General features: G+C 40.0%; 1 protein-coding gene across 7 annotated transcripts in view; it reads left to right on the top strand.

Annotated features, from left to right (window-relative positions):
• The window catches only part of PEAK1 (pseudopodium enriched atypical kinase 1), a 110,670-nt gene that overhangs the window by 78,228 nt on the left and 8,137 nt on the right, over window positions 1-24,305 (top strand). For 6 of the 7 annotated variants that reach the window (XM_021543413.3, XM_021543419.3, XM_021543417.3 and 3 more), the window contains 3 exons: window positions 6,284-6,400; window positions 8,170-8,366; window positions 15,540-16,288. In XM_021543413.3, the coding sequence (XP_021399088.2) occupies window positions 6,284-6,400; window positions 8,170-8,366; window positions 15,540-16,288 (1,063 nt within the window). The remainder of the gene's footprint in view (window positions 1-6,283; window positions 6,401-8,169; window positions 8,367-15,539; window positions 16,289-24,305) is intronic. The other variant, XM_021543420.3, reaches the window with a different exon arrangement.

Below are 24,305 nucleotides of genomic sequence, written 5' to 3'. Positions count from 1 at the left end.
CTGTTTTAGTCACTTACTCTGTTGTGAACTGTCCTGTATATGCTGCTGAAAAGGGAGAGACTAAGGAGTTTTATTATATTAATGCAATTTTTTTCAAAGTATATTTATTTTAGGTAACTTAGAGTGTGTTTTAAAATCTTCCTTTTATGTTAGATACCAGAAAAGATGGAAAACATTTACTAGAAGCAGTACCTGATATGTAGAGTTTGTCTTGCAGGCTCACAAACATCTCACAATAGCCGTGTTCCACTGGATCACATCCGTTCTCTTGAATTTCTACTTTAAGAACGTTTTTCTAAATTTTCAGAATTTCTCAGCAGACATAGGAGGCAACTCTTGTGAAGTACAATAGAAATTAAAAGATCTGTGACTCACGGATGGTGTTGTGCTAACTTTACCTCACATGCCCGAGAATTCAACAGATGCTAATTAACCACACTGCAGCATCACTGCAGCACTCCCAAATTAAACCTTGTAAAAAAGTAGTAACAGAATTAGGGTACCTACAAAATAGAGTTATCTCTGTTTTGCAAGGCCTTTAGCAGTGACTGTGCTTTGTCCCCTGGCAGTATTAGATCCAGTAAGAGCTGGTCACATCAGTTGCAGTCAGTCATGCAGGCAGAACAGATACCCTGAGTGCTGGACTACAGCAGCACTGTATTCTAACACTGTGGATGTGTTAGAATTTATCTTCCAAAGTCATTGCACAAACCAATTCCAAAGTAGCCTCAATCTTGAATTATTTATTTCATTATAACAACACCATAATGGGGAGAAATCAAAAATTTTGTGAAGTGTGAGCCCCAGAAAATGTATAATGACAGTGTTTTTTTGGTTTTCTTTCTCCATATTATGTACAAGAAAACTGCAGTGTTTTTTAGCTAAAAACAGTTTTAACCTAATAGAAATCTCTGGTTGAGCATAGTTAGAGCTCACCATAAACTGATTGCCACTTGTCCTAAAGCAAAATAACTTGGTTTTCTTCCTCCATTCCAGAAAAGTGCTAGAATAACCCCCTTGACAGGAGTGCAGACTCTAGATTTGCCCTAAATGAATTGGTGAGAAATAGCTAGTACTACTACTCTGCTAGCAGTAGTAGAGAGGGCAGGTTAAAGGATTGCAGGAGTTTGTGCTCTCAATGCCCAAGAACCTGGTTTCTTTCTCCAGTCTCTGGGGCAAGTTAGGGAAAAGTGAGGTTGATTTTGGTTCCGGTGCCATCAGGAGATTGCCTTGCTCTCAGCTCTTGGTGCCCCACTCTAGTGCTGGCAGGGCAGGTCCTGTGCTCTGGTGAAGCAGGGCAGAGGTCCAGGTGAGCAGAACTTGGCAGTCACTCCACACCAGCTGGCTGATGTGCCAGGGGACTGGCAGGAGGGAGCAGCTGCCTCTGTGGGTGGTGGAGGGCAGGGGCAGCCTGTCAGGGATCCCTGCACTGCCCTGGAGATGGTGCTCTTGGAATGTGTCCTGTTCTCCTTCTGCCCTTCCTTTTGAAGGCACTGGCTCACTGATCTCTCATTCACTTATTCCCAAATGTATGTTTGCTCTTTAGTTTTCATCAAGTCACAAGGATGTTGGTTAAAAACATATCTCAGAATTTTCCCCGGTGAAAACTGGAATTTTCCACATGTTAGAATTGGAATTTCATCTTCTGACAATATTGTTCCCTGGTTTCTACAAATTTCAAAGAAAATACACTGAGGTGCTGAGTTGTGAGAGCTCTGGGCAGTGGGTGCTCCACTGATTTATGCTTCAGTTCTTATATTCTTGGTGCCTTGAGTTATTTAGGGTTTTTTAATACTTTTTAATGTTAATAATGAAACCAAGTGAAACCTTATAATGCCACATAATTGAAGGTTTTCATTGTTGTTAAGGGGTTTGGCTTTTGTTTTTAATATCCTGGTGGGTAAGAACCAGGATTTCTAAATGCCATTTTTTCACAAGCAGGAAGCATAACCCATGAGAAGCTTTGAATGTTTTGTGTTAACCCTCCAGGTATTAGTACAAGGTTAGCTGTAATTCAGGCTAAAATATGTGCATGAAAAAGATGTTTAGAATGTTCAGTTAAGCCTGCAGAGGCTTAGAGAGGAGAATGGATGACCTGAAGATGGCAATCAGTGAGCAGGACACTTCCCTAACTCAGAATGCCAAGAACAGCAAGCTCTCTGGAAAAACAAACTGATGACCTGGAAAATAAGATAAGCTTTAAAAATGTCAGATTACTAGGGAGGTCTCAAAAGCAAATTTAATGAAGATCCAGTATTTCCTTACTTTGCAATGGATTACAAAGCTGCTAAACATTGATAACACAACCACAAAACAGCTGAAGGTATTTCAAGTTATCACTAGAAAGGTCAGGTTTCCCTTTGAACAGCACTTGCAAAACGTCAGTTTTTCAGATAGCTGAAAATTATCTTTCTGTTACACAAAGGAACTTGGTTTTGGTTTGTCAGTGTGATTGTTTCTGTTTGATGGCAGGATGCAGATATGCTGGTTCAAAAGGAGCTAGCAAATAACGGTATATTAAATTTACTGAAAATTTGTAGATAGATTAATTTTTGCTAAAAATCAGCAGTCATGTCAGTTTTATCATTAATCAGAATGAGAACACCTTTAATTCATGAAGCAGCTGTTGTTCTCAGGGGCAAAACTTAAAATTGACCAAAGGATAACATGGTATTTCTGGCCTGAGTCACTGTAATTGATGAAGGTGGTACAGCACAGCGTGCAATCCACTCATCTCAAGTTGAATAAAAAGATCCTTCAAAGGCTTTGTTATCTTATGGATCAGAGTGTTCCTATTGGAGTTTCATAAGATAAAGGCTTCTCCTCTCCTTCATTGAGACATCACTGCTCATACCCAGCAGCAACTGGTTAGATTGAGACATTTCCTAAAAGCAAAGTGCAGCGCAGTCCTGCTGCTTCCTTGGCTGTCTTCATAAAGCACATCAGAGCTGAACTAATCTGATCTGGGCACAGCCATCTCCATTTCAGTTACATCTTACACTCAAGAGTTTCCTTTCACAGCTGCAAGTCAGCCATAACTTTCCTTTATGGGATCTTTGGGGCAGTCTTGGATGCAGTGAAGATAAAACTCTGCTTTCCTGAAATACTTCCTTCAGGTAGTGAGGTCTTTATGTTTATTTTGTTTCAGATAAGGAGGCATTTCTTCATAGATAAATTTGTGCTCACTAATCTAATTCCTAAGATTGTGTGAATTTTTGCAAAAGGATTTGAGCTCATGACTAATAGATCTGCGCTCTGTATAGAGGAATATGGATGTTGTGACAGATCACTCAGTGGAAACAATGGTAATCAGTGTTCTACAAAAATGTAGCCATACATTAAGATCAGGATTTCATCCAGAGACAGGCAGGAATAACCACTACTGCCACATTCCACTTTCACACTGTCACTGATCCAGTCCTGCAGATTCCACAGCTGCTTCAGAAACTGCTTGGGAAGATAAGAAAATCTGTGAAATCACAGTAGGGTTCTGTTTAAAACAAAGTCCTTCTTTCCTTGGAAAGCTTCTGGTATAACTCTGAGGGTGAAGTTCTCACACGAACCCAGAACCTTTTAGGTACAGCCCGAGTAAATTGATGAGAATTTTCAAGGATGTTATAGATGAAAAGAAATTCCTTGCTTGAGCAAGTCTACTGAAATGAGAGAAATTCTCCCTGAAAATTTAAGGTGGATCAGCTCTCCCTTCTTGTCAAATCCATTTAAGGGCTTTTCTTATCTAGGTGTCAGCAAGCTTTATCTACCTTACTCAGCAGTGCTTAGCAGTGCTTTTAAAAGTATTAACTAGCTATCTTCTACCATTTCATCAATTAAAAACATGTGAGATTTTTCTCTAGAACATTTTCCAATTCTAACAGAATTGGAAATTCTGCATGTGCATTAGGCAATAAGTTTGGTAACGTTTTATGTGAGAACTTGTAAACACTGAGAACTGTTAAAGATCCAAGTGGAAGGGACTTTACCATTTATTATTTCATAAATTTAGATTAGGCAACGGTAAATCATGTATTATTGTTCTTAACTCCTCTAATACAGTCTGTAAAATGGAAAGACTGAGAACCTAAAACAGATAAAGAAAAATATCTTCTTTATAATGCATAGTTAATCTGTGAAACTCATTACCATTAAGTTTCAGTGACACTAAAGAGCTTAGCAGGATGTCTTTACTGGATTATCAAGTGTACTCCCTTTATCCGTGCAAACATCGCATTATACAAGATCTGAAAAAAAACCTTCTCAAGCTTTAGGACTAAGCCAGCTTCTCAATAATCAGAATTAGGAATGAATTTCATGGCTTAGAAGTTTCAGGTTGTCATTTGAGAAGTTTGTTTCACTTTCCTCTTCAGTGACTATTTGTGTAGGGACTGAACTGCAGGAGCCACTGGAATATTTTCTGTATCCATAGTGCCCTGTGACTGAAACCTGGGCTTGTCTCTGCTCAGTGTTGTGCAGGAATAAAGTGGTCAGTGTTCTGAAGAGAAGTTCCTGGGTAAGGTGGCCTCTGACCTCCCTCCAGCCATTAACCTCTGCATTCTTCCTCAAGCTTATTCAGTCAGTTTAGGCTTTATATTTGCTTTATTAGCTTAAAAGTGCAGGGCCTGGGGGTATCTCAAAGCACTCTCTTTGAAACTAATATAGCTACAAATTACACAGTTGGTTTGTTGTGTGTGTAAAATGAAGTCCCCTTCCTTGTCATGTCCAGCTGCACAGCTGCCATTGATGGCTGCTGTGTTGATGTCCATTCGGGGAGGAGATCAGAGGCTGTGCTGGCCTCAAGGCCACATCAGCTTTTCTCTGTTTCTGTCACTAATTCCTGCCACTGGGATTTATGTGCTATCTTGTACAGAACTGTGTTCCCTCACCTTTACCTCTGGATCTGACCCTAATTCAGGAATATACTCTCACAATCACTTCTTATAAACGTTCCCCTTTATCTCCCTCTTATTTATTGCTGTTTATTAATCACGCTAATTGAGCAGGCGTGCTCTGCATAGAGGAGAGCACAGGTCACACAAGAGCTGTGATTCCAGTGTCCTCACCAGAATTAACACACTACACAGGCATCCTCCTGGATCCTGCTGTTCCCTAAAGACCAAGGCGAGTTAGGCCGCATCATCTTCTGGCTATCCTCCAAAAAACGTGGAGGAGGAGAGCCTGAAGGAAAGAGAGGCATTTGTCCCTGCAGAAAATAACACTTTTAAAACAGTTTTGAGTCTCTGCACACGTGAATGACAAGTATTTAAATTCAGGGGGGTGTTGTCTGAAGGACAGTCATTTTTATGGCAAGTTTTTTTGCTTAACATTACCTCAGCTTCTTAGGAAAACAGACACGTTGTCTGTATGCAGAGGGCTGTTTCCTCCACTAACGAAATAGTTGTTCAGCTTCAGCCATTTGTGCCTGAGGAGCAGAGTTCTCTAAGATAATTAATTTCTATGAAGTTTGTTTTTGAAATAAAAAAGGGGAGAAAAAAAACTTGGAGAGAGGAAGCTGCACACACTGTTGTAGATGCTAAATATGTACTCTTATACAAGGCATCAAAGAACCCATCCTGGCAAAATATCTATAAATATCCCAAATAAGGAGATAGCTTTAAGTATTACTTGTTACCAGTAAGCAGATAGAAAGTTACACAAAATCAGGTTTTAGTAGTTCTAATCTGAGAGAACTGCCTGTTTATCAGCTGCTCCTCTTTCCTTGAAAAACCAGTCATTTTAACTGTTTAGTTCATGGAGCAGCTGGGCATGTGGTTCTTGGAGTTCCCAAGTGAGGGTGGTTCCTCCTTTTACTCCTCCTGCATCCTGCCAGTGCCACTGGAGGGGTTGACATTCGCACCGTGTACATAAGCTTGATGTCTCTGTCCTCAGCGTTAAGATACTGGGAGGCATTTCCCCATGGATTTCATGACCTGACCTCTAATTGCTGTGGTTCAAACTGTATTCTTTTGAGGCTCTGAATACAGATTGGAGATACTCTCTTACTCCTAACAATAGGTTAGTGTTACTTCCTAAAGCTGCTCTGGAGAGCTGAGCGTGCTTTTCCGGGCGCAGTAGGCATGAGCAAGGCCATAGCGGCATTCCAGAGCAGTGATGCAGCGCTGCAGCCCTGCAGGGAGGCAGAGCAGGAGTTAAGAAGGCAGGGCTGGATGTGCCTGGCTGCCCGGGGCCTTGGCAGGACCCAGCCCCCCAAGGTAAACACTAAGGTGCAGTAGGTGTATCACTCTGTGCAGAGTTCAGCCCTCTTGCTCACAGCTTGCACAACTTGTAGCACACCAGAACACTGTGGAATCAATGGCTCGCCAGAGTTTCAAGACATGATTAAAAGACTCAAGAAGGCCCTGAAAGAATTTCCTTTAATGGGGAATTGTGTGAGTGAGTACAGTGGGTGAGTTGGTATTTTTTTTTTCTTTCTTCCTTTCTAGCTCTTGGTTTACTTTGGCAAAATGCTTCTGAGCTTAGGTTTAGTGTATGTGCATGCATGTGTCTGGTTTGGAGAATGAGTATGTTCTTAGCTCACCAATTGATACTAAAAAGTTACTTTGAGATGGGATAATTCCTGGTTTGTGGCAATGGCAGAACTGTGAAGCTATTAGAATCTATTTCTTCTTAAAGAAAACATTCCTGTAGAGGCATGCAGGTATGTATATTATTTACAGCAACTACAAGTCTTCAGTTAATTTATCCTGAGAGCCCTGTTACTGCTTTAATTTTATGTCTGCTTTACTCTGAAATTACTGAGGTTAACTCTTTAATGTGGATATATTTATGGCACATGGAACGTTCTTCACACCATTCCTATGCATGGTACTAAAATGGAACAAAAAACGGTACGCTGATTAAAGATTACATCTTTTTGAACTTATGCCATTTTTTCTCTTTTACTAACAAGTTCTAATGAGTTTGGTTTGTGTCAGCCTGCAGTTAAAATTCATGAGTCTGAGCAGAAACAGCATGTGCTCACTGCACTGTCCTGGGTTTTGTCATGCAGAGCATTGGCATGTTGGAATCTTTGTACTTGCTACAAGATTTGTGTCCCAGGATTTTCAGGGTTTTGGCTTTGCCATAGACATATGCCTATAATTTATGTTAACTCTTTGTGGAAGTTTGAAATCCTTATCGCAAAAGTTAAGTATCTCTACAGATACATGACATGCTGATTGTTTTTTAATGGAAGTCTGTCATTCCTATCCCTAATAGAAATCACAAGTAGTTCAAATTCTTCCTGGTATATTTAATCAGGCTGTAGTAATGAGAACTAGCAAACAGCACACATGCTCTTGAGATTTGGCCTGTAATGAGTATTTGTTACTGCAAGTGAGAGAACATAAAGGCATGGAAATATTTTTGCTCTGACATGTTTTTGTGGCATATTATTGATAATTGCTGTTATATTTTCAGTATGATTGTGGGGTTTTATTAAATCTCAACATTTTTTAATGCATATAATGCATAATTTTTAAATTACACTGCAATAAATATATCGATGGAAATGAAGTAAATGCACAATTTTCAGGGTTCTGTGCTATAAATCATCACAGTGTGATTAAAACTTCATAGCTAAGAGCAGGCACAGAGGAATGTCTTCAGTGCCTTTTGCAGTTGGCCCAATGTAGATGGATTTTAATGGTGGAGAATTTTATATGGGAAAGAGATTGTTGGCCTAAATGAGGTCTGTTTCCCAGAGTCAGTTCCCAAAATTCTACTAGGATATGAAAAAGTATCATTGAAGTTTTATGCATTTATTGGGACTTAATCCCCCTTGCTATACCTTGTTATATTTGTTTGAGGCACAATTGTTTGTGCTGGCAAAAAGCACCCTAAACTCTGCTGCTGTCATGAGTCCCACTCGCTTTACCCAGAATTCTGCCTGCATATTTATGAGTCAAGCTGTAAAACATTTTATTGTAGTTTTTATATAAAAGGCATGAACTCTTGTATTATATATGTTAAAATAATAATAATAATAGTAGTAACTAACATGTTACTATTTCAGTCACAAGTGATTTTTCCTCATTAAGGAAAATAAAAACTGTAGATAATTGTTCTTAGAAAAGGAGGGTGAAAGAACTTACATCTTTCCCAGCTCATTCCCCTTCCTGCAGATGCTCAGTGCCCAGCTGGTGTCTCCAGGTGACGTTGTTGTGTTTGTTTCAGTCAAGTGCCTGACGAGCCGGCCCTGGAGGAGCTGTCCCCTCGTGTCCCCAGAGCTGTGTTTGTCAAGCAGGACAATGGGGGCAGCGCCTCGGTCATCCCGGTCTCGTCCGCCCGCGCGCCGCCAGCCGAGGAGGAGAAAGAAGAAGCTCCACGTTCTCCTGATCTCAGTACCTGCAGTGCTACCTACAGCAATTTAGGTGAGTGGACTGGAACTGGATCAGATTTTGGATACCTTTCCAGGGTGTGAAGAGCCTTTTCTTCTGAACAGCTCGATACATCTTCATAAGGGTAGCTTTTAATGCCTGTTGAATATTGATTTAGAGAAAATAAAGATATATAGTCTCATTCAGAGATCATAACCAAGAAAGTGAAGATTCAACAAACTCAAAGATTTGTTTTCCTGAAATTTAAAACAGTCTTTTAATTGCTCTTAGTGATAAACATCTCAAATAATTTTTAAAATTAACATTGTTTTATCTCTTTGGAGGAATTTTTGTCAAAGGTTTCAAATACAGAGCAAGCTACCTAATTTCTTTAGAAGGTATAAGTGAAATTCAATATTTTTCTAAACTTCAACAAAAGATATGGCTTTTTATTTTAGAGCATCAATAACTGATAAATACTTGCACCTATCGTCTATTGGCTGAAACTGTTCTTATCCTAGTCAGAGAGTTTACTTTTGGTCCTTCCCAATGAGATATGAATGTCCTGAAGGTACTACTCAAAGATTACTGAATTTCTGACTCGTTAAAGAGATCCCTGGATGCAGGGCTTCTCTGGAAGATAATGGAGCAAGATAAAGCAGCATCTCCTGGTGCACAGTATCAATATTATCAGCCTAATTTTCTAAAGCGTTTTGATTTGCATTACTGCAAATTCAGGGATACCTCCAGCCAGGTTTTCTAGAACAACAAGATCTCTCATTTATTTACATTCCAGGATATCCCAATACATGTTTTTTGAACATCCCAATCCTGTAAACACAGCAACTTACTAAGCATTTGGCCAAGAGTAAAGTGATTGTGTTGAGACGGCTCAGGAGTACAGGGGGTCTGGCATGTCCACACAGGTTTCAGGGATCAAGGACTAAACTTTAAACCCTCAGGTGCATACATTCCTTAAACATTCAGTGAAAGTGTTGCATTTTTTTGCTTAAATGGGAATTAGTGGCTTATATAGCTTATATAGCATTCTGCTATTAAAACATTAATTAGATGTTGTTAATAAAGCATAAGGAGGAAAAATATCCTGTCCAAGTGTGATGCTAGCATCTACCAAGAAAATCTTCCTCTAAGGAGGAAAACTAAAATCTCTATCTTTATTGTGAATTACTCATAGATCTAATGAATTGTTTTCAATTTAGTGAGGTGTCTGTCTGTATCTACATTTGCTGTATTTAGAAGACAGGGACGTTGCAGACAGAATCCAGGCAGTTGAGTTCTAGCTGTGTCAGAACAACTTGCACCATGTTTGTCCCGTGCAGCAAAATACCATCAAACACTGGAACAGCTTGCTCAGAGAAGTTTTGGAATCTCCATCTGTGGAGATATTCACAGCCCAACTGGAGAGGATCTGGACAACCTGCTCCAGCTGACTCTGCCTGACTGTCTCAAGAGATCCCTTCCATCCATCCTGGCCTGTATTAGTGCTGTTCCTAAGTCTGAATGTTTCTTTTTAAAACCATAAAAATAGTCAACCCTTTAGCAATTTATTCAAAATCTTCTCCTCACCATTGGTTCACTTTGAGCTGTGCTGTCTCCAGAGTAGCCTTTTGGTGTGAAAGGGTTAAGTTAGCTCTGGGGCTTGCCTGGCTCTGGCTGGGAGAGCTGCCTGCTGGTAGGAGCAATGCTTCCCTAAATGGCACTGAGCTCCCTGGCTGCCCTTCAAAGGCTTTCTGCTTTATTCAAGCAACCTCACTTTCTAGTTCAGATGGCAACAGAGAGATTTCTAGGTAGGAACAGGGAATAATTCCTACTTGTTTTCATATCTTGCATCACCTAGGCAGCAAAATCTTATCTCTTATAGAATTAGAAGTATTGGTATGTGAAACTGGAAGAAAGGATAATATCAGAAGTTACATCACATTTGACTCTTGCCTCAGCTGCAATTAGAGCTGCATGCTACAGTTTGTAGTTTGTAAAATACATCACATGAACATCTCAATTTGCAGCATAATGCACAACGTTCACCTTTTAAATTCATCTGATACACAGTCTATGGTTTTTATTAAAAAGCAGATAATATGTCTCTACTTTGATAAATGGCTAATCTTAAGTTCTGACATGTCATGATGCCTTAGCCGTCATGAAGTGTCATGTACAGAAATAATTGCAAGCCTTGGTAAATTTTCAGCAGCAGCCAGGTTATAGTTTATATCAGGCACTGCCCTCAAATATATTTTGTTTGGCCTTCCAAGAGACAAACCTTACAAAACAGAAGATTCTCCTCCAGGAATTAAGGTACAACATAAAAGAGTTGAGGCTTTTATGAGATCCCACTGTGATGATAGGATAAGGTGTGTTCCTGGCTGTAGGAGGAAACTTGAGTAGGAGAAGAGAGGCTCTTGACTGCCATGGTCACAGTCAGGTTCTGGTGCCCACAGTTTAAGCAGAATGTTTTAAAAACTGCACAGGCTCTAAAGAAAAGCTTTGCAAATGCCTGGTATTGTGGCAAGCACTTCATAGGGACTAATTCAGAATCTGAATCCATTCAGCTTATCAAAGAAAACGTCTGGCTTGATCATGGTGTGGGTGCTCATGTGGTGAGCAGAACTGCAGAGAGGGAGACCTGTGGTATCAACTATTTAACAAAATCCAGAGGCTGCCACTTGAATTGAGATGAAGAAACAAATGTTCAAATGTGTAAGGGAGGGCCTGGTTGTTTCTTTTGTAAGTGGTTCTTTTATTGTTACAGAAGTTAATTCAGGTAAGCCCTGTAACTGATGATAAGGAAGACAAAGCCTTTCCTTTACAAATTTTTAAATTGTTCTGTCTTTGTCTGAATTTGTTGGGGAAATTGACTTGATTGAATTTGCATGGTTGTAAGTAGATTAAGGTATTCTCAGTGTACTCGGGATAGCATTTCTGCCATTGAAAAAAGAATAGGTTATTTCATTATCAGCTGTGTTTCTCTTTACACCTAAAGAAATGGAGAAAAAAGGAGGCTGAGTTTCTAGGCTTTGTGATTGCTGGCACTGGAAAAAAAATCCCAATCCAATCATAGTGTCTGCCATGAGGTATTGCCTCAGTCAGTCAGTTAGACCAGGGCAGAAAAGAGTGCTTTAGCCAGGCTGTAAATAAAGTAATGAGATCATTGTTGATGAAAACTGACAGTTCAGTGACAGACAGTGATTATAGCATCAGTCTGGTGCATTTGTACAGTACATAATTAGCACAGGTAATGTCTAACATGGTGCAATGGAGAGTGGGCAGCAAGACCTGACAAGTCACCAAGCAAACAAAGTGAGACTTCTCTTACCAAGAGACCTGTGCCCAGTCTCAAATTACTGCTGAGATGCTGGACGTGCATCACCAGTGATACTTAACAAATGGTAGCTTTCCTTTCTCCAGCATGTATAATCATTCTGGTGAGGTTTTAACTGTTCAATTAACACTACATGTGTAAACAATGGAGGATTTAATGCAAATCTGTGTACAGGACAGTTTTATAGAATAGTAGTATACATGGAGACCATTTATTGGAATTGGGGGCTGTGAAGCATGCTGGTAGCTTTTGCTGTGGTTGGAAGGTACTTGATGCATTTGTGGGTTCTTTTCATGGTTTGGTTATTTTTATCAGTCAGGATATGTGTTTATTAAGGAGTGATGTCAGATTTGATAGCAGCTAACATAAATAGGCTGCAATGCAAAGTCTGATGATAAATCAGTTACCCAGAAAAATTAAACTTAAATGCCTTTCTCAGATGTCTTTCAGAGTTTCAGAGCTCTGCATGGTGTCTGGAGACTTAAGCAATAATATTTAAATCGTGTAGTGAGATTCTATATTGGAAGATCTCATTGAACTGTAGAATTATTTAAAGCTCTCTAGAAATCAGCTGTCTGTAAAGAGTTAATTTTTTTTTTCTGTCATTGAGCAGTCTGGAATCCACTTCAAAGATCTTTCAAAGTGGTAGCCTAATATTGTCCCTGTTTTTCCTCTTCATTTTGCCTCCCAAGAGTGTGGCTGAGGCTGAACTTGCAATGTTGGATAGTCTGTGCAGTAGGTAAGGAAATTATGAGTTTAAGCATGCAAGGGGAGAAGGAAAGGATAGGCAAGAAAAAGAAATCAATGCTCTGCTAGCATTTCTATGCAAAAAGACATTCTTGTGCCTTTGACAAGGATGACATTTAAGACAATCTTTTTCTCGCTAGGCAATGATTTTATAAAAATTGGGCCATGCTTGGGGAAAGCTGAGCTGGAGACAGGCCCAATAGCTATGAAAGAAATGTACAGTGCTAGAACTCAGCATAGAAACAGTGCAGACATGAAACTTTTCAGCTGGATAATACAGATGGTTAGATTTCAATATGGAAAACTTGTTCTTGTGGGAAGAAACTACACTGTAACATAGCATGTTATACAAACTCATTTTTTCTCAGCTGAGAGTACTTGAAACAGTAACTACAGAATGACTTGTACATTCAGTTCTCTGGAACCTACCACCCCCTCCAGACATCTGAAAAAACAACTTCTGGTTATGAAAACCTTCTCCAATTCTGTTTGGATGTCACAGTGCCAGTAGCTGTGCAAAAACAACACTGCTTGCAGTCTCAACACTCTCCTCTGTGTGAGTGGCTTTTGGAGGATGGAGTCATTAAAGCAGACAGCAGAGAATCGAGCAGTAACACTGTTATAAATCTTACCTTTCCTGGAGAGGGCTGCTGCTGCTGCTGCTGCTCAGGATGTGCATCTTGCTCTAATTTGTTTCACTGTTTCCCTCTAGCACCTGTGCATGCTTGGGTTAGGAAGTCCCACAGGCAAGGCCTGTTAGCAGACTGCCTCCTGAACAGTGTCTCTGTAAAACCCAGCAGTCAGGCTGTCTCAGCAGAGCGGGGAGGAGGGTGAGGAGGAGAAAATAGGCAAGTGATCTTTAGCACAGTGTTGCTGGGGAGAAGTACATAGGTCACAGATTCTGTAAGAGTGAGCAGTTGTGGGAGAGGACACACATTTGCATGAGTAAGAGAATTGGATATCAAGTAGAAATGAACTTGTCCCAGGATTAAGCAAAAGGCATCTGGGTGTGTGTCTGACACACAGACATCAATTCTGCTTTTGACTTGGAATCATACCACACTTCACCTCTGCAAAAGGAGCTTCATGACAGAGTTCCTGTAGTGCCCAGCTGGCACCAGAATTGGAAGCTGCAGCACAGCAAACATTCGCTGCAATACAAAGAAGCAATAGGGTGCCCCAAGCCCTCCAAGAGTTACATTATTTTTGGCAACATTTACAATAATTTTCAGTCCTCCCTGAATATCAGGTATGTACAAAACTGATAGAATTTCCTGCTCAGAACTTGGTTTTTTAAACATTGGAATAGCCGGGCTTATCATTAAATCCATAAGGCTCTTCTGAGGGTTTCTGGAGCTTAAATAAAAGATAGGGATAGAACTTTCATTTCATGTTGTCTTCTTGGGATGATTGAAAAGAGAACAATTGTTTAAAAAGCAGAGTGTAAGGCTGTTTTGTTTGAGGATACATATAAAAATATGATCCTCTCTGATCTTCTGAAATTAGGAGGTGTATGTCAGCATTCTATCCCAGCATTGCAGGGTTTGGTACATCCTGGCCATGTGGATTTCACATTCTGTAGTGTTCATAAAAACTGTAACCACACACCTTAACAGGCAAAGGAAGCTAATATTTCTTTCTTTTTGAAAACTGCAAAGACATTAATTATGAATTATGGATTGAAGTGATGTAATTCAGATCTGAATCTTAGATCCCCCTAGTCTTCCAGTTTAGTCCTCTCTTTACAAGGATTTCATGGGCTTGGTAGTGTTAGGTTAACAGTTGGACTCTGATCTTAAAGATCTTTTCAGCCAAAATTATTTTATGATTCAGTACGTTATAAATAGTCAAATAGTTATAGTGTCTGTTCCCCTACTAGAAAAGATGCTCAGCTGCAATTCTTCAGAGCATCCATTTCAGGTCTGCTGTTTTCAACTGTCAGAGCTGGCTTCGTACCTTACCAGGACAAGTCAGTGAACCTCCCAGGAGAAGTAGAAAGATTATAAAATAATTTCTCTGAAAACAGCAGTTGATTGGAAGTATCTCATCTTGATATGAGTAACAGCAGTTTAATCATCCCAGAGCAGCAAGCTGGTCATTTTTATTGTGTTTATTAGTTTTTATTCTCTATTATATTATTGTAATTTATTTATTCTGAATTTCCAAGTACTCTGACACGAAACATAAGTGCCTTTGATAAAACTCATCCAAAATACATGACAGGAAGTTTATCTTCCCTGGATTCACACAAATGTCTGAAACTAGAAAATCCCAGCCTGTGTGTACATAAGTTGCCATTTGGAATCTCTTGAGTAAAGTGGGGTCTAGTCATCTCTGAATGTTACATTGCCAATAAAGGGACCTATGGCAAGGTAGGAAGGCAAATGCATTAGAGAAGTCACAGTCAGGAGGAGGGCACAGGAGTTTTAATTGCAGGGTAGAAACTATTTCTGTCAAAATATGATCCTGCTCTTGATGGCAACACACGTGTCAACTTGAGTGAAAGTTGGCTTAACTTCCTTGATTTCACTGTGTGAATCTGCTGGGGCAATCCTGACTGCCTTGCGTGACCACCAGAGTATCTAAATTGTGTTATTTGTGTCTGGCATTTCTGGGTTCTATTCTGAAATAGGATTTTCAGCCTGTCTAGTACATTTCCCAATTGTTTTATGGACTGTTATCCACCCTTAGTTTTAGCACATTTGAATAGAAAATAAGGAATAATATTACAGTCAGTTGACTGCAGAAGAAATTATAGGACACTGGGTGTAATTGCTAAAACTGGACTTGGCCAAAGTGTCAAATTGAGGTTTGGTTTTTGCTTGCAGTTCTTATCATTGGTCTGCTGGATGTAAAATGGCAGTGCTGATAGCATTGAAGCTGATTTCACTATATATGCCAAGGTCAAATCAAGACTGGCTGGATGTAATTAGATGTATATGATGCTGATTTGGTCGTTTACTTTCTAATTAGTTCATCTTTTCATATATGTATCGTGGGGTTTTTGAAATGTTGCAGGAGGGGGCAGGTCCTAGTCAGGGTTTGGGGGATTTTTTGCCTTAAACTTCTTTGCAGAGTGCACGCAGGAGCAGCACACATGAAGTACTTTAATCTTCTCTTACTATTGTCTTATTCCACAGGGCAGTCCAGAGCAGCCATGATCCCTCCAAAGCAGCCCAGGCAACCCAAGGGAGCTTTGGATGATGCCATTGCCTTTGGAGGGCTGACAGACCAGGAGACAGCGAACAACTTGCAGCCAACACCACCTCCACTGCCAAAGAAAACAATTTTGAGAGCTAACACAGAGCCAACTCCCCGAGATCTCCAGAAGCAGGCTCTGGAGAACAACCTGTGCATCATGGCCAACCCCACCTATGACATTGACACCAACTGGGAAGCAAGCAGCGCCTGCTCCTCAGTCAGCCTGGAGCTCAAGGTCCTGGACAACGAGTCGGGAGATTCCTTGGACAGGCCGACAGAGAAACTGAGGGCAGCCACCTCGGCGACGAACAGCGTCTCCAGCCTGACCACTCTCAGTGTTAAGGAGCGGTGCTCCAACAGCATGGAGTCCCTGACGGGGCGGCGCCTCTCGCAGGCCAAGCAGGGCCGAGGCGTGCAGAAGCCACAGAGACAAGCACTTTATCGAGGCATCGAGAACAGAGAGGAGGTGGTGGGCAAGATCCGGAGCCTGCACGCGGATTCGCTGAAGAAGCTGGCGCTGAGATGTGAGGACCTGTTCATGGCCGGGCAGAAGGACCAGCTGCGCTTCGGGGTGGACAGCTGGTCGGATTTCCGGCTCACCAGCGACAAGCCGTGCTGCGAGGCGGGCGACGCCGTTTACTACCCCGCCTCCTACGCCAAAGATCCCCTCAACAACTACGCGGTCAAGGTGAGAGGGGCTGCAGAAATGCTCAGCCAAGGGATCGGTGGCAGGATGGGGCAGCAGGCACGCTCTGCACCACATTCCATAGTGACAGGCCTACTGCTGGCACATGGGTGAGAAGTAAGGCTTCCAGGATACAGGCTCTTCCTTCTGTCCACACCCATCTGCGGCATTGGTACCTGCTGTTTAATTGCGTGTTTTTAGTGCAGCTCCAAAATGACCAAAAGAGGAATCAACACATCTTAGTCTTTGCTATGGTCACTGCCTAAGGACATTTTGAAGGAAAACCTGTATTCTTTTAACGTGTGTTGGCAGTTTTTTGGGAACTCGCAGTAACAAAATCCTTTGATTCACCTGCATGCAGAGGAAATTAAATCATCACTCCTAGTTAGGGAAGGTTTCTTAAGAAATTGAAAAGTTCTCTATTTTCAGAACCATGTCATTTTAAATGTAAATTCTAGGGTAATAGACCTTTCTGATCCCATACAAGGTCTTAGATTTTCACCAATGCTCATTACCAGCCTTTCAGAAGCTCTGCCTAGCCATCAGTGTTTGCCTTATAAATTCTTCAGCTATATTAAAGAAATAAGATTTACTAGATTTACTGCTAATGTATGAGTGCCTAGCTGGCAGCTATCTCACCAGATATTGTTATTTCATAGACTTTTATATGGGTTGCTCTTTCTGAGTGCTGTATCTCTGCATTTCTCAATGCTTATCTGGTAGGAAGATAATGAGAGGGACAGCTGAGACTCATAGCACTCTCAGGCTTCCTGTGTGACCTTGAGTAAATCACTGTACTTCTGACTCCTCCTTGTTGAAACTGAGATAAAACATTTATTACCTGACACAGATGTGTGAGGCCTGAGCTGTTATTCCTTATATTTCACATTCTCACAAGGAAGGTGCTTTACAGGAACAAAATGTTACCACTCCCACGTGACTGTTTACAAGTCAGATATAAAAAAACTGAAGGGTAAGATTGCTGCAGCTAATATGTTTTTCTGAGACCTGAAGAGGTATCTTTTTAATGCAGATATCTGGGTCTAACCATTTATATTGCGTTAATTATTAAGGACTTCTTATTGGAAAAGATGTGAAATGAAATATGGATGACTTGGAGCTGCCATGTCCAGTGGCACGGAGCAGCCAAGGAGCAGCAGTCAGCTGTGGTTCAGAATCAGTGTCTGGCATTGCTCATGGCTGGCTTGGAGGGTTTTGCTTTAATACAATGATGCAAAATGATTGCTTCTAGGGCCCAAAATGGTATTTTTCTATATGGGCACGTTTGAGTTATCACTAATGTAATATCTCTTTACACATCACAGATGTGCCTTTAAAATATTCCCTGACAGGCAAGACCTGTGTCATTGGTCTGTTATCTCGTGTCCTCTGAAATACATTTCTCTTGTAGAAAGCCAGAGATAAGAAAGAACAGCAGGGTAACATGTTCAAATAGGTGCTAAATTTTCTTTTTCATAATTCAGGTTTCTTAAAACTAGTTATCTGACTAGCAAGGTTTATTGCATTGTAATAGATGCGAGTGAAGTATCCACAAAATATCCTTGAGCTGGAGGTCACCAGGAGCTGTTGTGCTGTTAGGATGAGAGGAAAAGATCCTCTTGAAAATACCCCTTGGGCACTTAATGTGATAGAGGAAGGTGTTGGCCCCAAGTTGATCTTTGACTTATAAGCCATCAGCCCAGGATCAGATTTGTCCAAAAGCCCATAACCACAGATTGCTGTATCATTACACAGAGACTGGGGAATGTAGCTTTAACAAATATGCTAGTTTTTACTACCATGGGTGTATTTTGTGTGAGCCAAATTACATAGTAATCTACCTTCAACAAATAACCTATGTCTTCCTGCCACTTTAAATCCCTCATCCCCAGAACAGGGTGGAGAAAGCAATGAGATGAAAACTACTGGTGTGCCAGTTGAATCTAAAACAGTCTTCCTGTTATTTTGGATCAAGTCTTAGAAATACATTTTGAAAGTGTATATGGAGCCAGGTCTCTGGACAATGTAAATTAATGCAGCTCTTTTGAGTTTTGCAGAACTACCCGAGCAACACTGGCTAACAATTCAGACAGTTAAGAGTTTTATCTTTTTAAACTTAAAACATAAGAGTTTTATGTTTTTATTATTAGATCTGAGAAACAATGTCATAATGAGATTTTATAAATTATTATTCTCTTTGTAGAAAATCATAGCTTCACCCACAAACAGTGCTAATAGTCTTGATACATAAAATTGACATTTTCATATTCTATCTCCAAAAATATAATTACAAGAGCATTGTTAAAAATTCAGCTTTGACCATTTAACTACTGCTGAATTAAATTTAGAACAATGAATGATTTGCAGAGGTGAATGTACCAGTGCACTTTTCCATTCTGGTGGTTTCACCAGTAAAAGATGCTCTGATAAATTTGGTGGAGAACAAGCACAACTTGTTCTGTTGGGGTGAATATAAGAGGAAACATTCATAGGGGGGTGTGTTGTTTCACAGCATTTTACTGTGCTCTTTGCTTCAACTCTCACCTAATCTGCTAGTAAACACCCAGTGCAAAAATAGCTACAGGAAGCCATGTGGAAATTATTTTGACTGAAACATTAGAAATAAAACTAGTACATAAGTCATGATCAGAAAAGTACTTTTTCAAATGGAAAAATTAAGTTCCCTTTCAAGAAAGGTTTCCATAAAATTCCAAACCCTGCGGTGTTTTTCTTTCACCTAAGTGCAGTACCACCTTCTAAGTTGTTGGTAGATCTGGGGCAATATGAATAAACATTCCCCTGAAACCACAGTCTTATCAGTAATTCCAAATATATGGTGAAAAGGTTACACCAAAGTAAAAGCAGCACAGAGCACCAGCTCTTTGGACACAGCAGACTGGATGAGTTCCGTACTCAGTGTCCTGACACAAATTGAATAAGACACTGATGTGGTAGGGACGTCTTTTATTAAAAAATAAACACATAAATTAGATTACTCAGAAGGAATAACAGATAATATAACTGCTGTGGTCAGTGACATAAATGGTTCCACTTTCAGAATTAAAAACTCTCAAAGCAGACACTGTCCAGTATCACAGGCTGACTCACAGAAGCCATGATTCAGCGGCTGCACAGAACAACAGCCATAAAACCCAGCTGTCTCTGGCCACCAGCACGTGTGGCAGTGCTGGTCAGGTGAGGTAACAGGAATTGCAGAGATGCAACAGCTCAGAAGGAGCAGTTCAAATGTATTGCTTTGATTGCTGCAGGGCAGAAGTTCTCCTAGCAGTAAAACCTTAGGATTCATGGTAAGGTTTGTGTCCCAGCTATAAAACATAGGAATGCAGAGGTAAGCAGCTGGCAGTTTCGTATTGCAGCTGACAATTACTCCCTAGTCATGTTTAGTTTGTCACAGTGTGCTAAGGTTGTTTTATTTGGTACTTCAGCTTTCTAGTGGAGCTTCCTGTCAGAAGCATTGTTAAAGGCTGTCCCAGAACTTTGTGCTTCAGATCAAAACAAAGCAATGTACATTCAACTTCCAGCCCATTCACAGTTCAGTCACAGCAAAACAGAATTCTGTGTTTTGGCACATCATTAAAAAGTCAAAGCTCTATTCCAAGGCCAGATCAAGAAAATGAGGTCAATCAGAGATCAAACTGGCCTCCTTGGAAAACAAGTTTGTGCCAAGAACAAGCTATCAATTTGGGATTAGCAAGCTTTCATTCTACACAGAATTTCATTTGCAGTTGTCCCTCTGTGCAAAACAACAAAGTGGCACAGATGGTACAGTCTTTGTGATCTTCTGTGTTTCTCATTTTCAGCATTTGTAAATTCATTTCCCACAATACTCGTGGTGCTTTAAGTTCACTGACGCCGTGTGAAATGCATGGGACAGAGTGGAAATGAGATTCCCTGCTGGGAAAGTGAGAGTCAGCTGATGGCACTGGAGGCCGCAGGACTCATAAAGGAAGACAAAAAACTGAAGCAGAACATTTTGCAGAAGCTCTGAAATGTTCAAATCCTGCTTCTTGGGCTAGGAGCACTGAGGAAAATTGAAATGCCAGGGTATAAAGAAACCTGTCCTGTCCCTATAAACGTGACAGACATTCAGTTCATGTGGATGCATTAAATAAAATAACCATGATGACAGTGCATGGAAGAGGAACATGGATACTTTGCATTCATTCCTACTTATACTCTCCTTTTTTCTTGATGCTTTCTTGCATCATATGGAAGGGTTTTTCACCAACATTGCTTCATCTTTTGAACAACCAGCTCTTTATCAGCTCATGAAATAAGGCTGGCCAAGACCTTATCAGCACCCTCCTTTCAGTTGTTATCACATACCATATCTTCATAGCTCATCTGGATGTATTTCATTAAAGCAAATCGTAAATGAGTCATTGATCCTACTTTCTGTGTTAGTGTTTTAGTCAAAGTATTTTCACCTTTTCTTCCTGTGCCAAAAAACAGGTATTCAGGATACTCTATATGTAAAAGGCAACAGGATTTCCATCTTTTTGAGCAGATGACTGGAACAGACAAAAGTTTTAAAAATGCAAAGGAAACTAGGCTATATGTTTTTTCCCAGCTTTGACACATAATTAACCATCACAAGCAGAAAAGCAGCTCCGTGTGCACTTCATAGCAATTCATCACCAGCAGTTGAAAATACTTGCTAGAGAGGCCAATAAATTTCACAATATGTTCCCTAAATTTTTTCAAATTTAAATACTGACTTTAGTCACATAACTTAGACTCCAACTCCCAACAATTTGGAAGTTTTTAATCTTTGTCATTCAGATGGTAGTTTTAGGTGATAATGGAGTTATTCCAGTACAAAAGGCTTGGGTGAGAATAATTACCCATTGATGGTCTTAAATATCAGTATTTACTACTCTTCTGCAAAATGGTAATATAAAGTAGACTTCTGAGTAGAACCTGCAATGTAAAAGAATCTGAATAGTGCACTGTAAAACCCCAATACTTACCTGAAGAGAAGCCAGACACTGATAGGAACATCAGATCACTGCAAGTCTGTCTTCTAGAAAGCACTTTATGAACTCAGACAGGTGTCTAATTTGTTATCACACTCTGAGTTTGGGTGCTGCCTCCAGAAAGCCCAGCTTTCTCTTCCTCCTGGCAATTGCAGACTGCCCAGTGAACAAATTTTGGTGTTTGTGTAGTCAGCAATTTAATCAGCCTGAAATAACCCAGCTGCCTCTTCCCCTTCTCACTTCATGGTGTTTGGAAACAAAAAGCAAGAAGCAGAAAATACATCTCAAATCAGATCTCAGCTCTCTTGTCTTTGTAGCTATTGAATGCAGGTTCGTGTACCCATCTACTTCTCTGTATTAAACGAGAGAACTGGAAGTGTCCAAAAGCCATCACTACTGGCCATTTGTGGGTTCAGAGATTTTTTCCCTATATTGGTTAGATTCCTTAACAGTACAATAAGGAGGGAAAATCTCTTTCAATGAATGCTGTCATTCTAGTGCCGGTTTTAATTATGATACTATTTAGTATTTAATGGCTGGTTTGTTGATAACTTATATTCTGTTTTATTGATACAGAGAGGAGTCTGAAGCAAGACCTTATGAAGTTTAAGAACTGATTTTGGGGAAAGTTTGGCCCTTCAGTGGCTTCCTACTTTAGAGTGGACAGTGCTCTGAATGTTTTCAGGAACACATGGAGTTAGTAATGTAACTTATTCTTTCTGCAAAGTATTCCAAGGATCATTGGACACAAAGCTTTGTTCTGCTGAAAGCTGGAGAGGCCTCAGCTGCAATACTGAATTCATTATAGGTACCACTCTTCAGAAAGATGTAATACATGGGCAGGACCCAGAAAAAACCAACACAAATCAGATAATTAAGAGTAAATATAGGAGAAGTAAGGGCTGAGTATTTTCAAAAATAAACAAAGAAGATGGGAAAAGTTACATTTTCCCCAGTTGTATAGGTATCATATTCAAGGATGGGAATCAGGAATCAATTTTTAGCCAATCAGCTAGGAGAAGGGCTGTCACTTAAATTTGAAGTAAAGTTGACTTAGGATTGAATAGTGGAAAGAAAAATAAAGAAGATAAAGAAGCAGAACTGCTTTGGGGTGGGTTTAGTAGGCTAGAGAGGTGTTTCTTGGGGATGACTAAATAGATGAGACTGGCCTTGCAGGCCACTGGCTCAGGAAAAACATCCTCTGCACCAACAGCTGGATGCCTTTGGATGCAGATGTGCATGGCCAGCCATTGCTATGGAGAAGCATCACCACATCCATAAAGCATGGATGAAAGTGTCCTTCTGTACTCTCACAACTCTGGGATTGGCCATGCTTACTAAAATGAGGGAACCAAAGCTGATTTTGAGAGGTACAGATCCTATCTCAAACTTCAACTGAAATAGTAGTAAATTTGAGAACATTCTCTGAAGTAGGAAAATGAGGCTGCCTAGCACTAAAATTACAAACTAGGAAAAGGTCTTGATTCCTTTGCTTTTCTTTTCTTGTTGGCAAGGAGAAATCCTTTCCATCAACTTCTAAAAAAGCCTTAAATTTACCAAACTGAGATGTGTATATTGTTTTCCAAGCACATACTTTGTGGATTATATTTTCCTAGCAGAATATCAGTTTTAGCTGACTGGTAGCATTAGAAATCCTCTGTGGATTAAGAAATAGAGTCCAGTAGCTAAGGCCAAGTGTGGTTCTCAATATTTTTTACCAGCAAGTAAATTTGACTTTAAAAACTATTTCAGAATGAGGGTTTTTGTTGTTTTTTTAAATTAGGTCACTTAAGTATTTTTAAAAACTAAAGGCTGAATTACAATATGCTGAACCTTTTCTGCAGTTGGAATTGAATATTCCCATGGCCGGCTGTGCAAGAAAAAGGCCAAGGACTTGAAGGGCATAGAAGATGGAACAATTTTGTTTTCCTTAATAGCTCTTCTCCCAGTCGGATTTGATACACAGCATGTGTGTACATTCAACACATATATATGAGTCTGTCTATATAGCTTTTCTCGTTCTGTCTTCTGTGCAGTATTAACTATTTCATCAGTCTGGGGACTTCAGTCTCAAAGACAATCAGCTGGCATTTTCTTTTTCTATATAATTCAAAGGTTATTGCTATAGTTTTGCCTCTATAACCCTTGAGAGAAGGGACTGGGAACACACATGCCACTGAGAACTCACTTCACCTCTAACAGGGTAAAATACCTTTGAAAATTTAAATGAGGAAAAGCCGCTGTATAAACAGGGTAAAGATCAACATTTCCTCTCATAAATAAAGTTGACTAGAAAATGCATTTTTCAAATCAGTTTTGTGGGTTTGTGGCAGTTACAAACAGGCAGTTTTAGTGTACATAATGAGTAGAGAAATATATGTGCTTGTGAAGTATGGAAATATGCAAAGTCTCAAAGACAAGAGGACAATCAATGTTGGTACAAATTTTGTCTGAGTTTCTATGATTGTCTGACAATGCAGTTTTCTGATCAACTACCTTAAAAGATTAAATCTCACATTTCTATTTCTTAACCACATAGCATGTAAAATATGAAAAATTTATGTGTGTGTTACTGAAAGGTAAGTTTATAACTTCACTACAGAAGTTCTGAGAAGGGGAAAAACAAGAAACAGGAAGAAAAGTCACCTAATGCTTACATTTGAGGTTAGGATGAGATCTGGGTTTCTTGGTGGTGATGACATGTTGACCTTAGTTATCTGGCTTTCCTTGGTTTCAGAAATGAGCTAAGGGAAGCTCTAGTTTCGTCTGGAGAGAGATGACTTCCTCTTTTTTCTTCTCTGAGCTTTGCACTTAAAACCTGTTGGTGCATTACAGTAAATGAATATTTAGACTCTAACCATGTAAAAGATCAAAACATACACTTAACTTTACATGCTGTGAATGATCTCTCTGAATTTAGTAGAACTGAGGTTAATATGCAAAGGTCGAGACAGCTGAGTCTTTTTCATTTTAATCAGTTAATGCCTTAGAAACAGAGGCCCTTATAGGGCTTGTCCAGTGAC

This window comes from Lonchura striata, chromosome 11 (genome assembly GCF_046129695.1).
Source record: "Lonchura striata isolate bLonStr1 chromosome 11, bLonStr1.mat, whole genome shotgun sequence".
Lineage (NCBI taxonomy): Eukaryota > Metazoa > Chordata > Aves > Passeriformes > Estrildidae > Lonchura > Lonchura striata.
The sequence above is the reverse complement of the archived record's forward strand: the minus strand, read 5'-3'. Positions and strand labels throughout refer to the sequence as shown.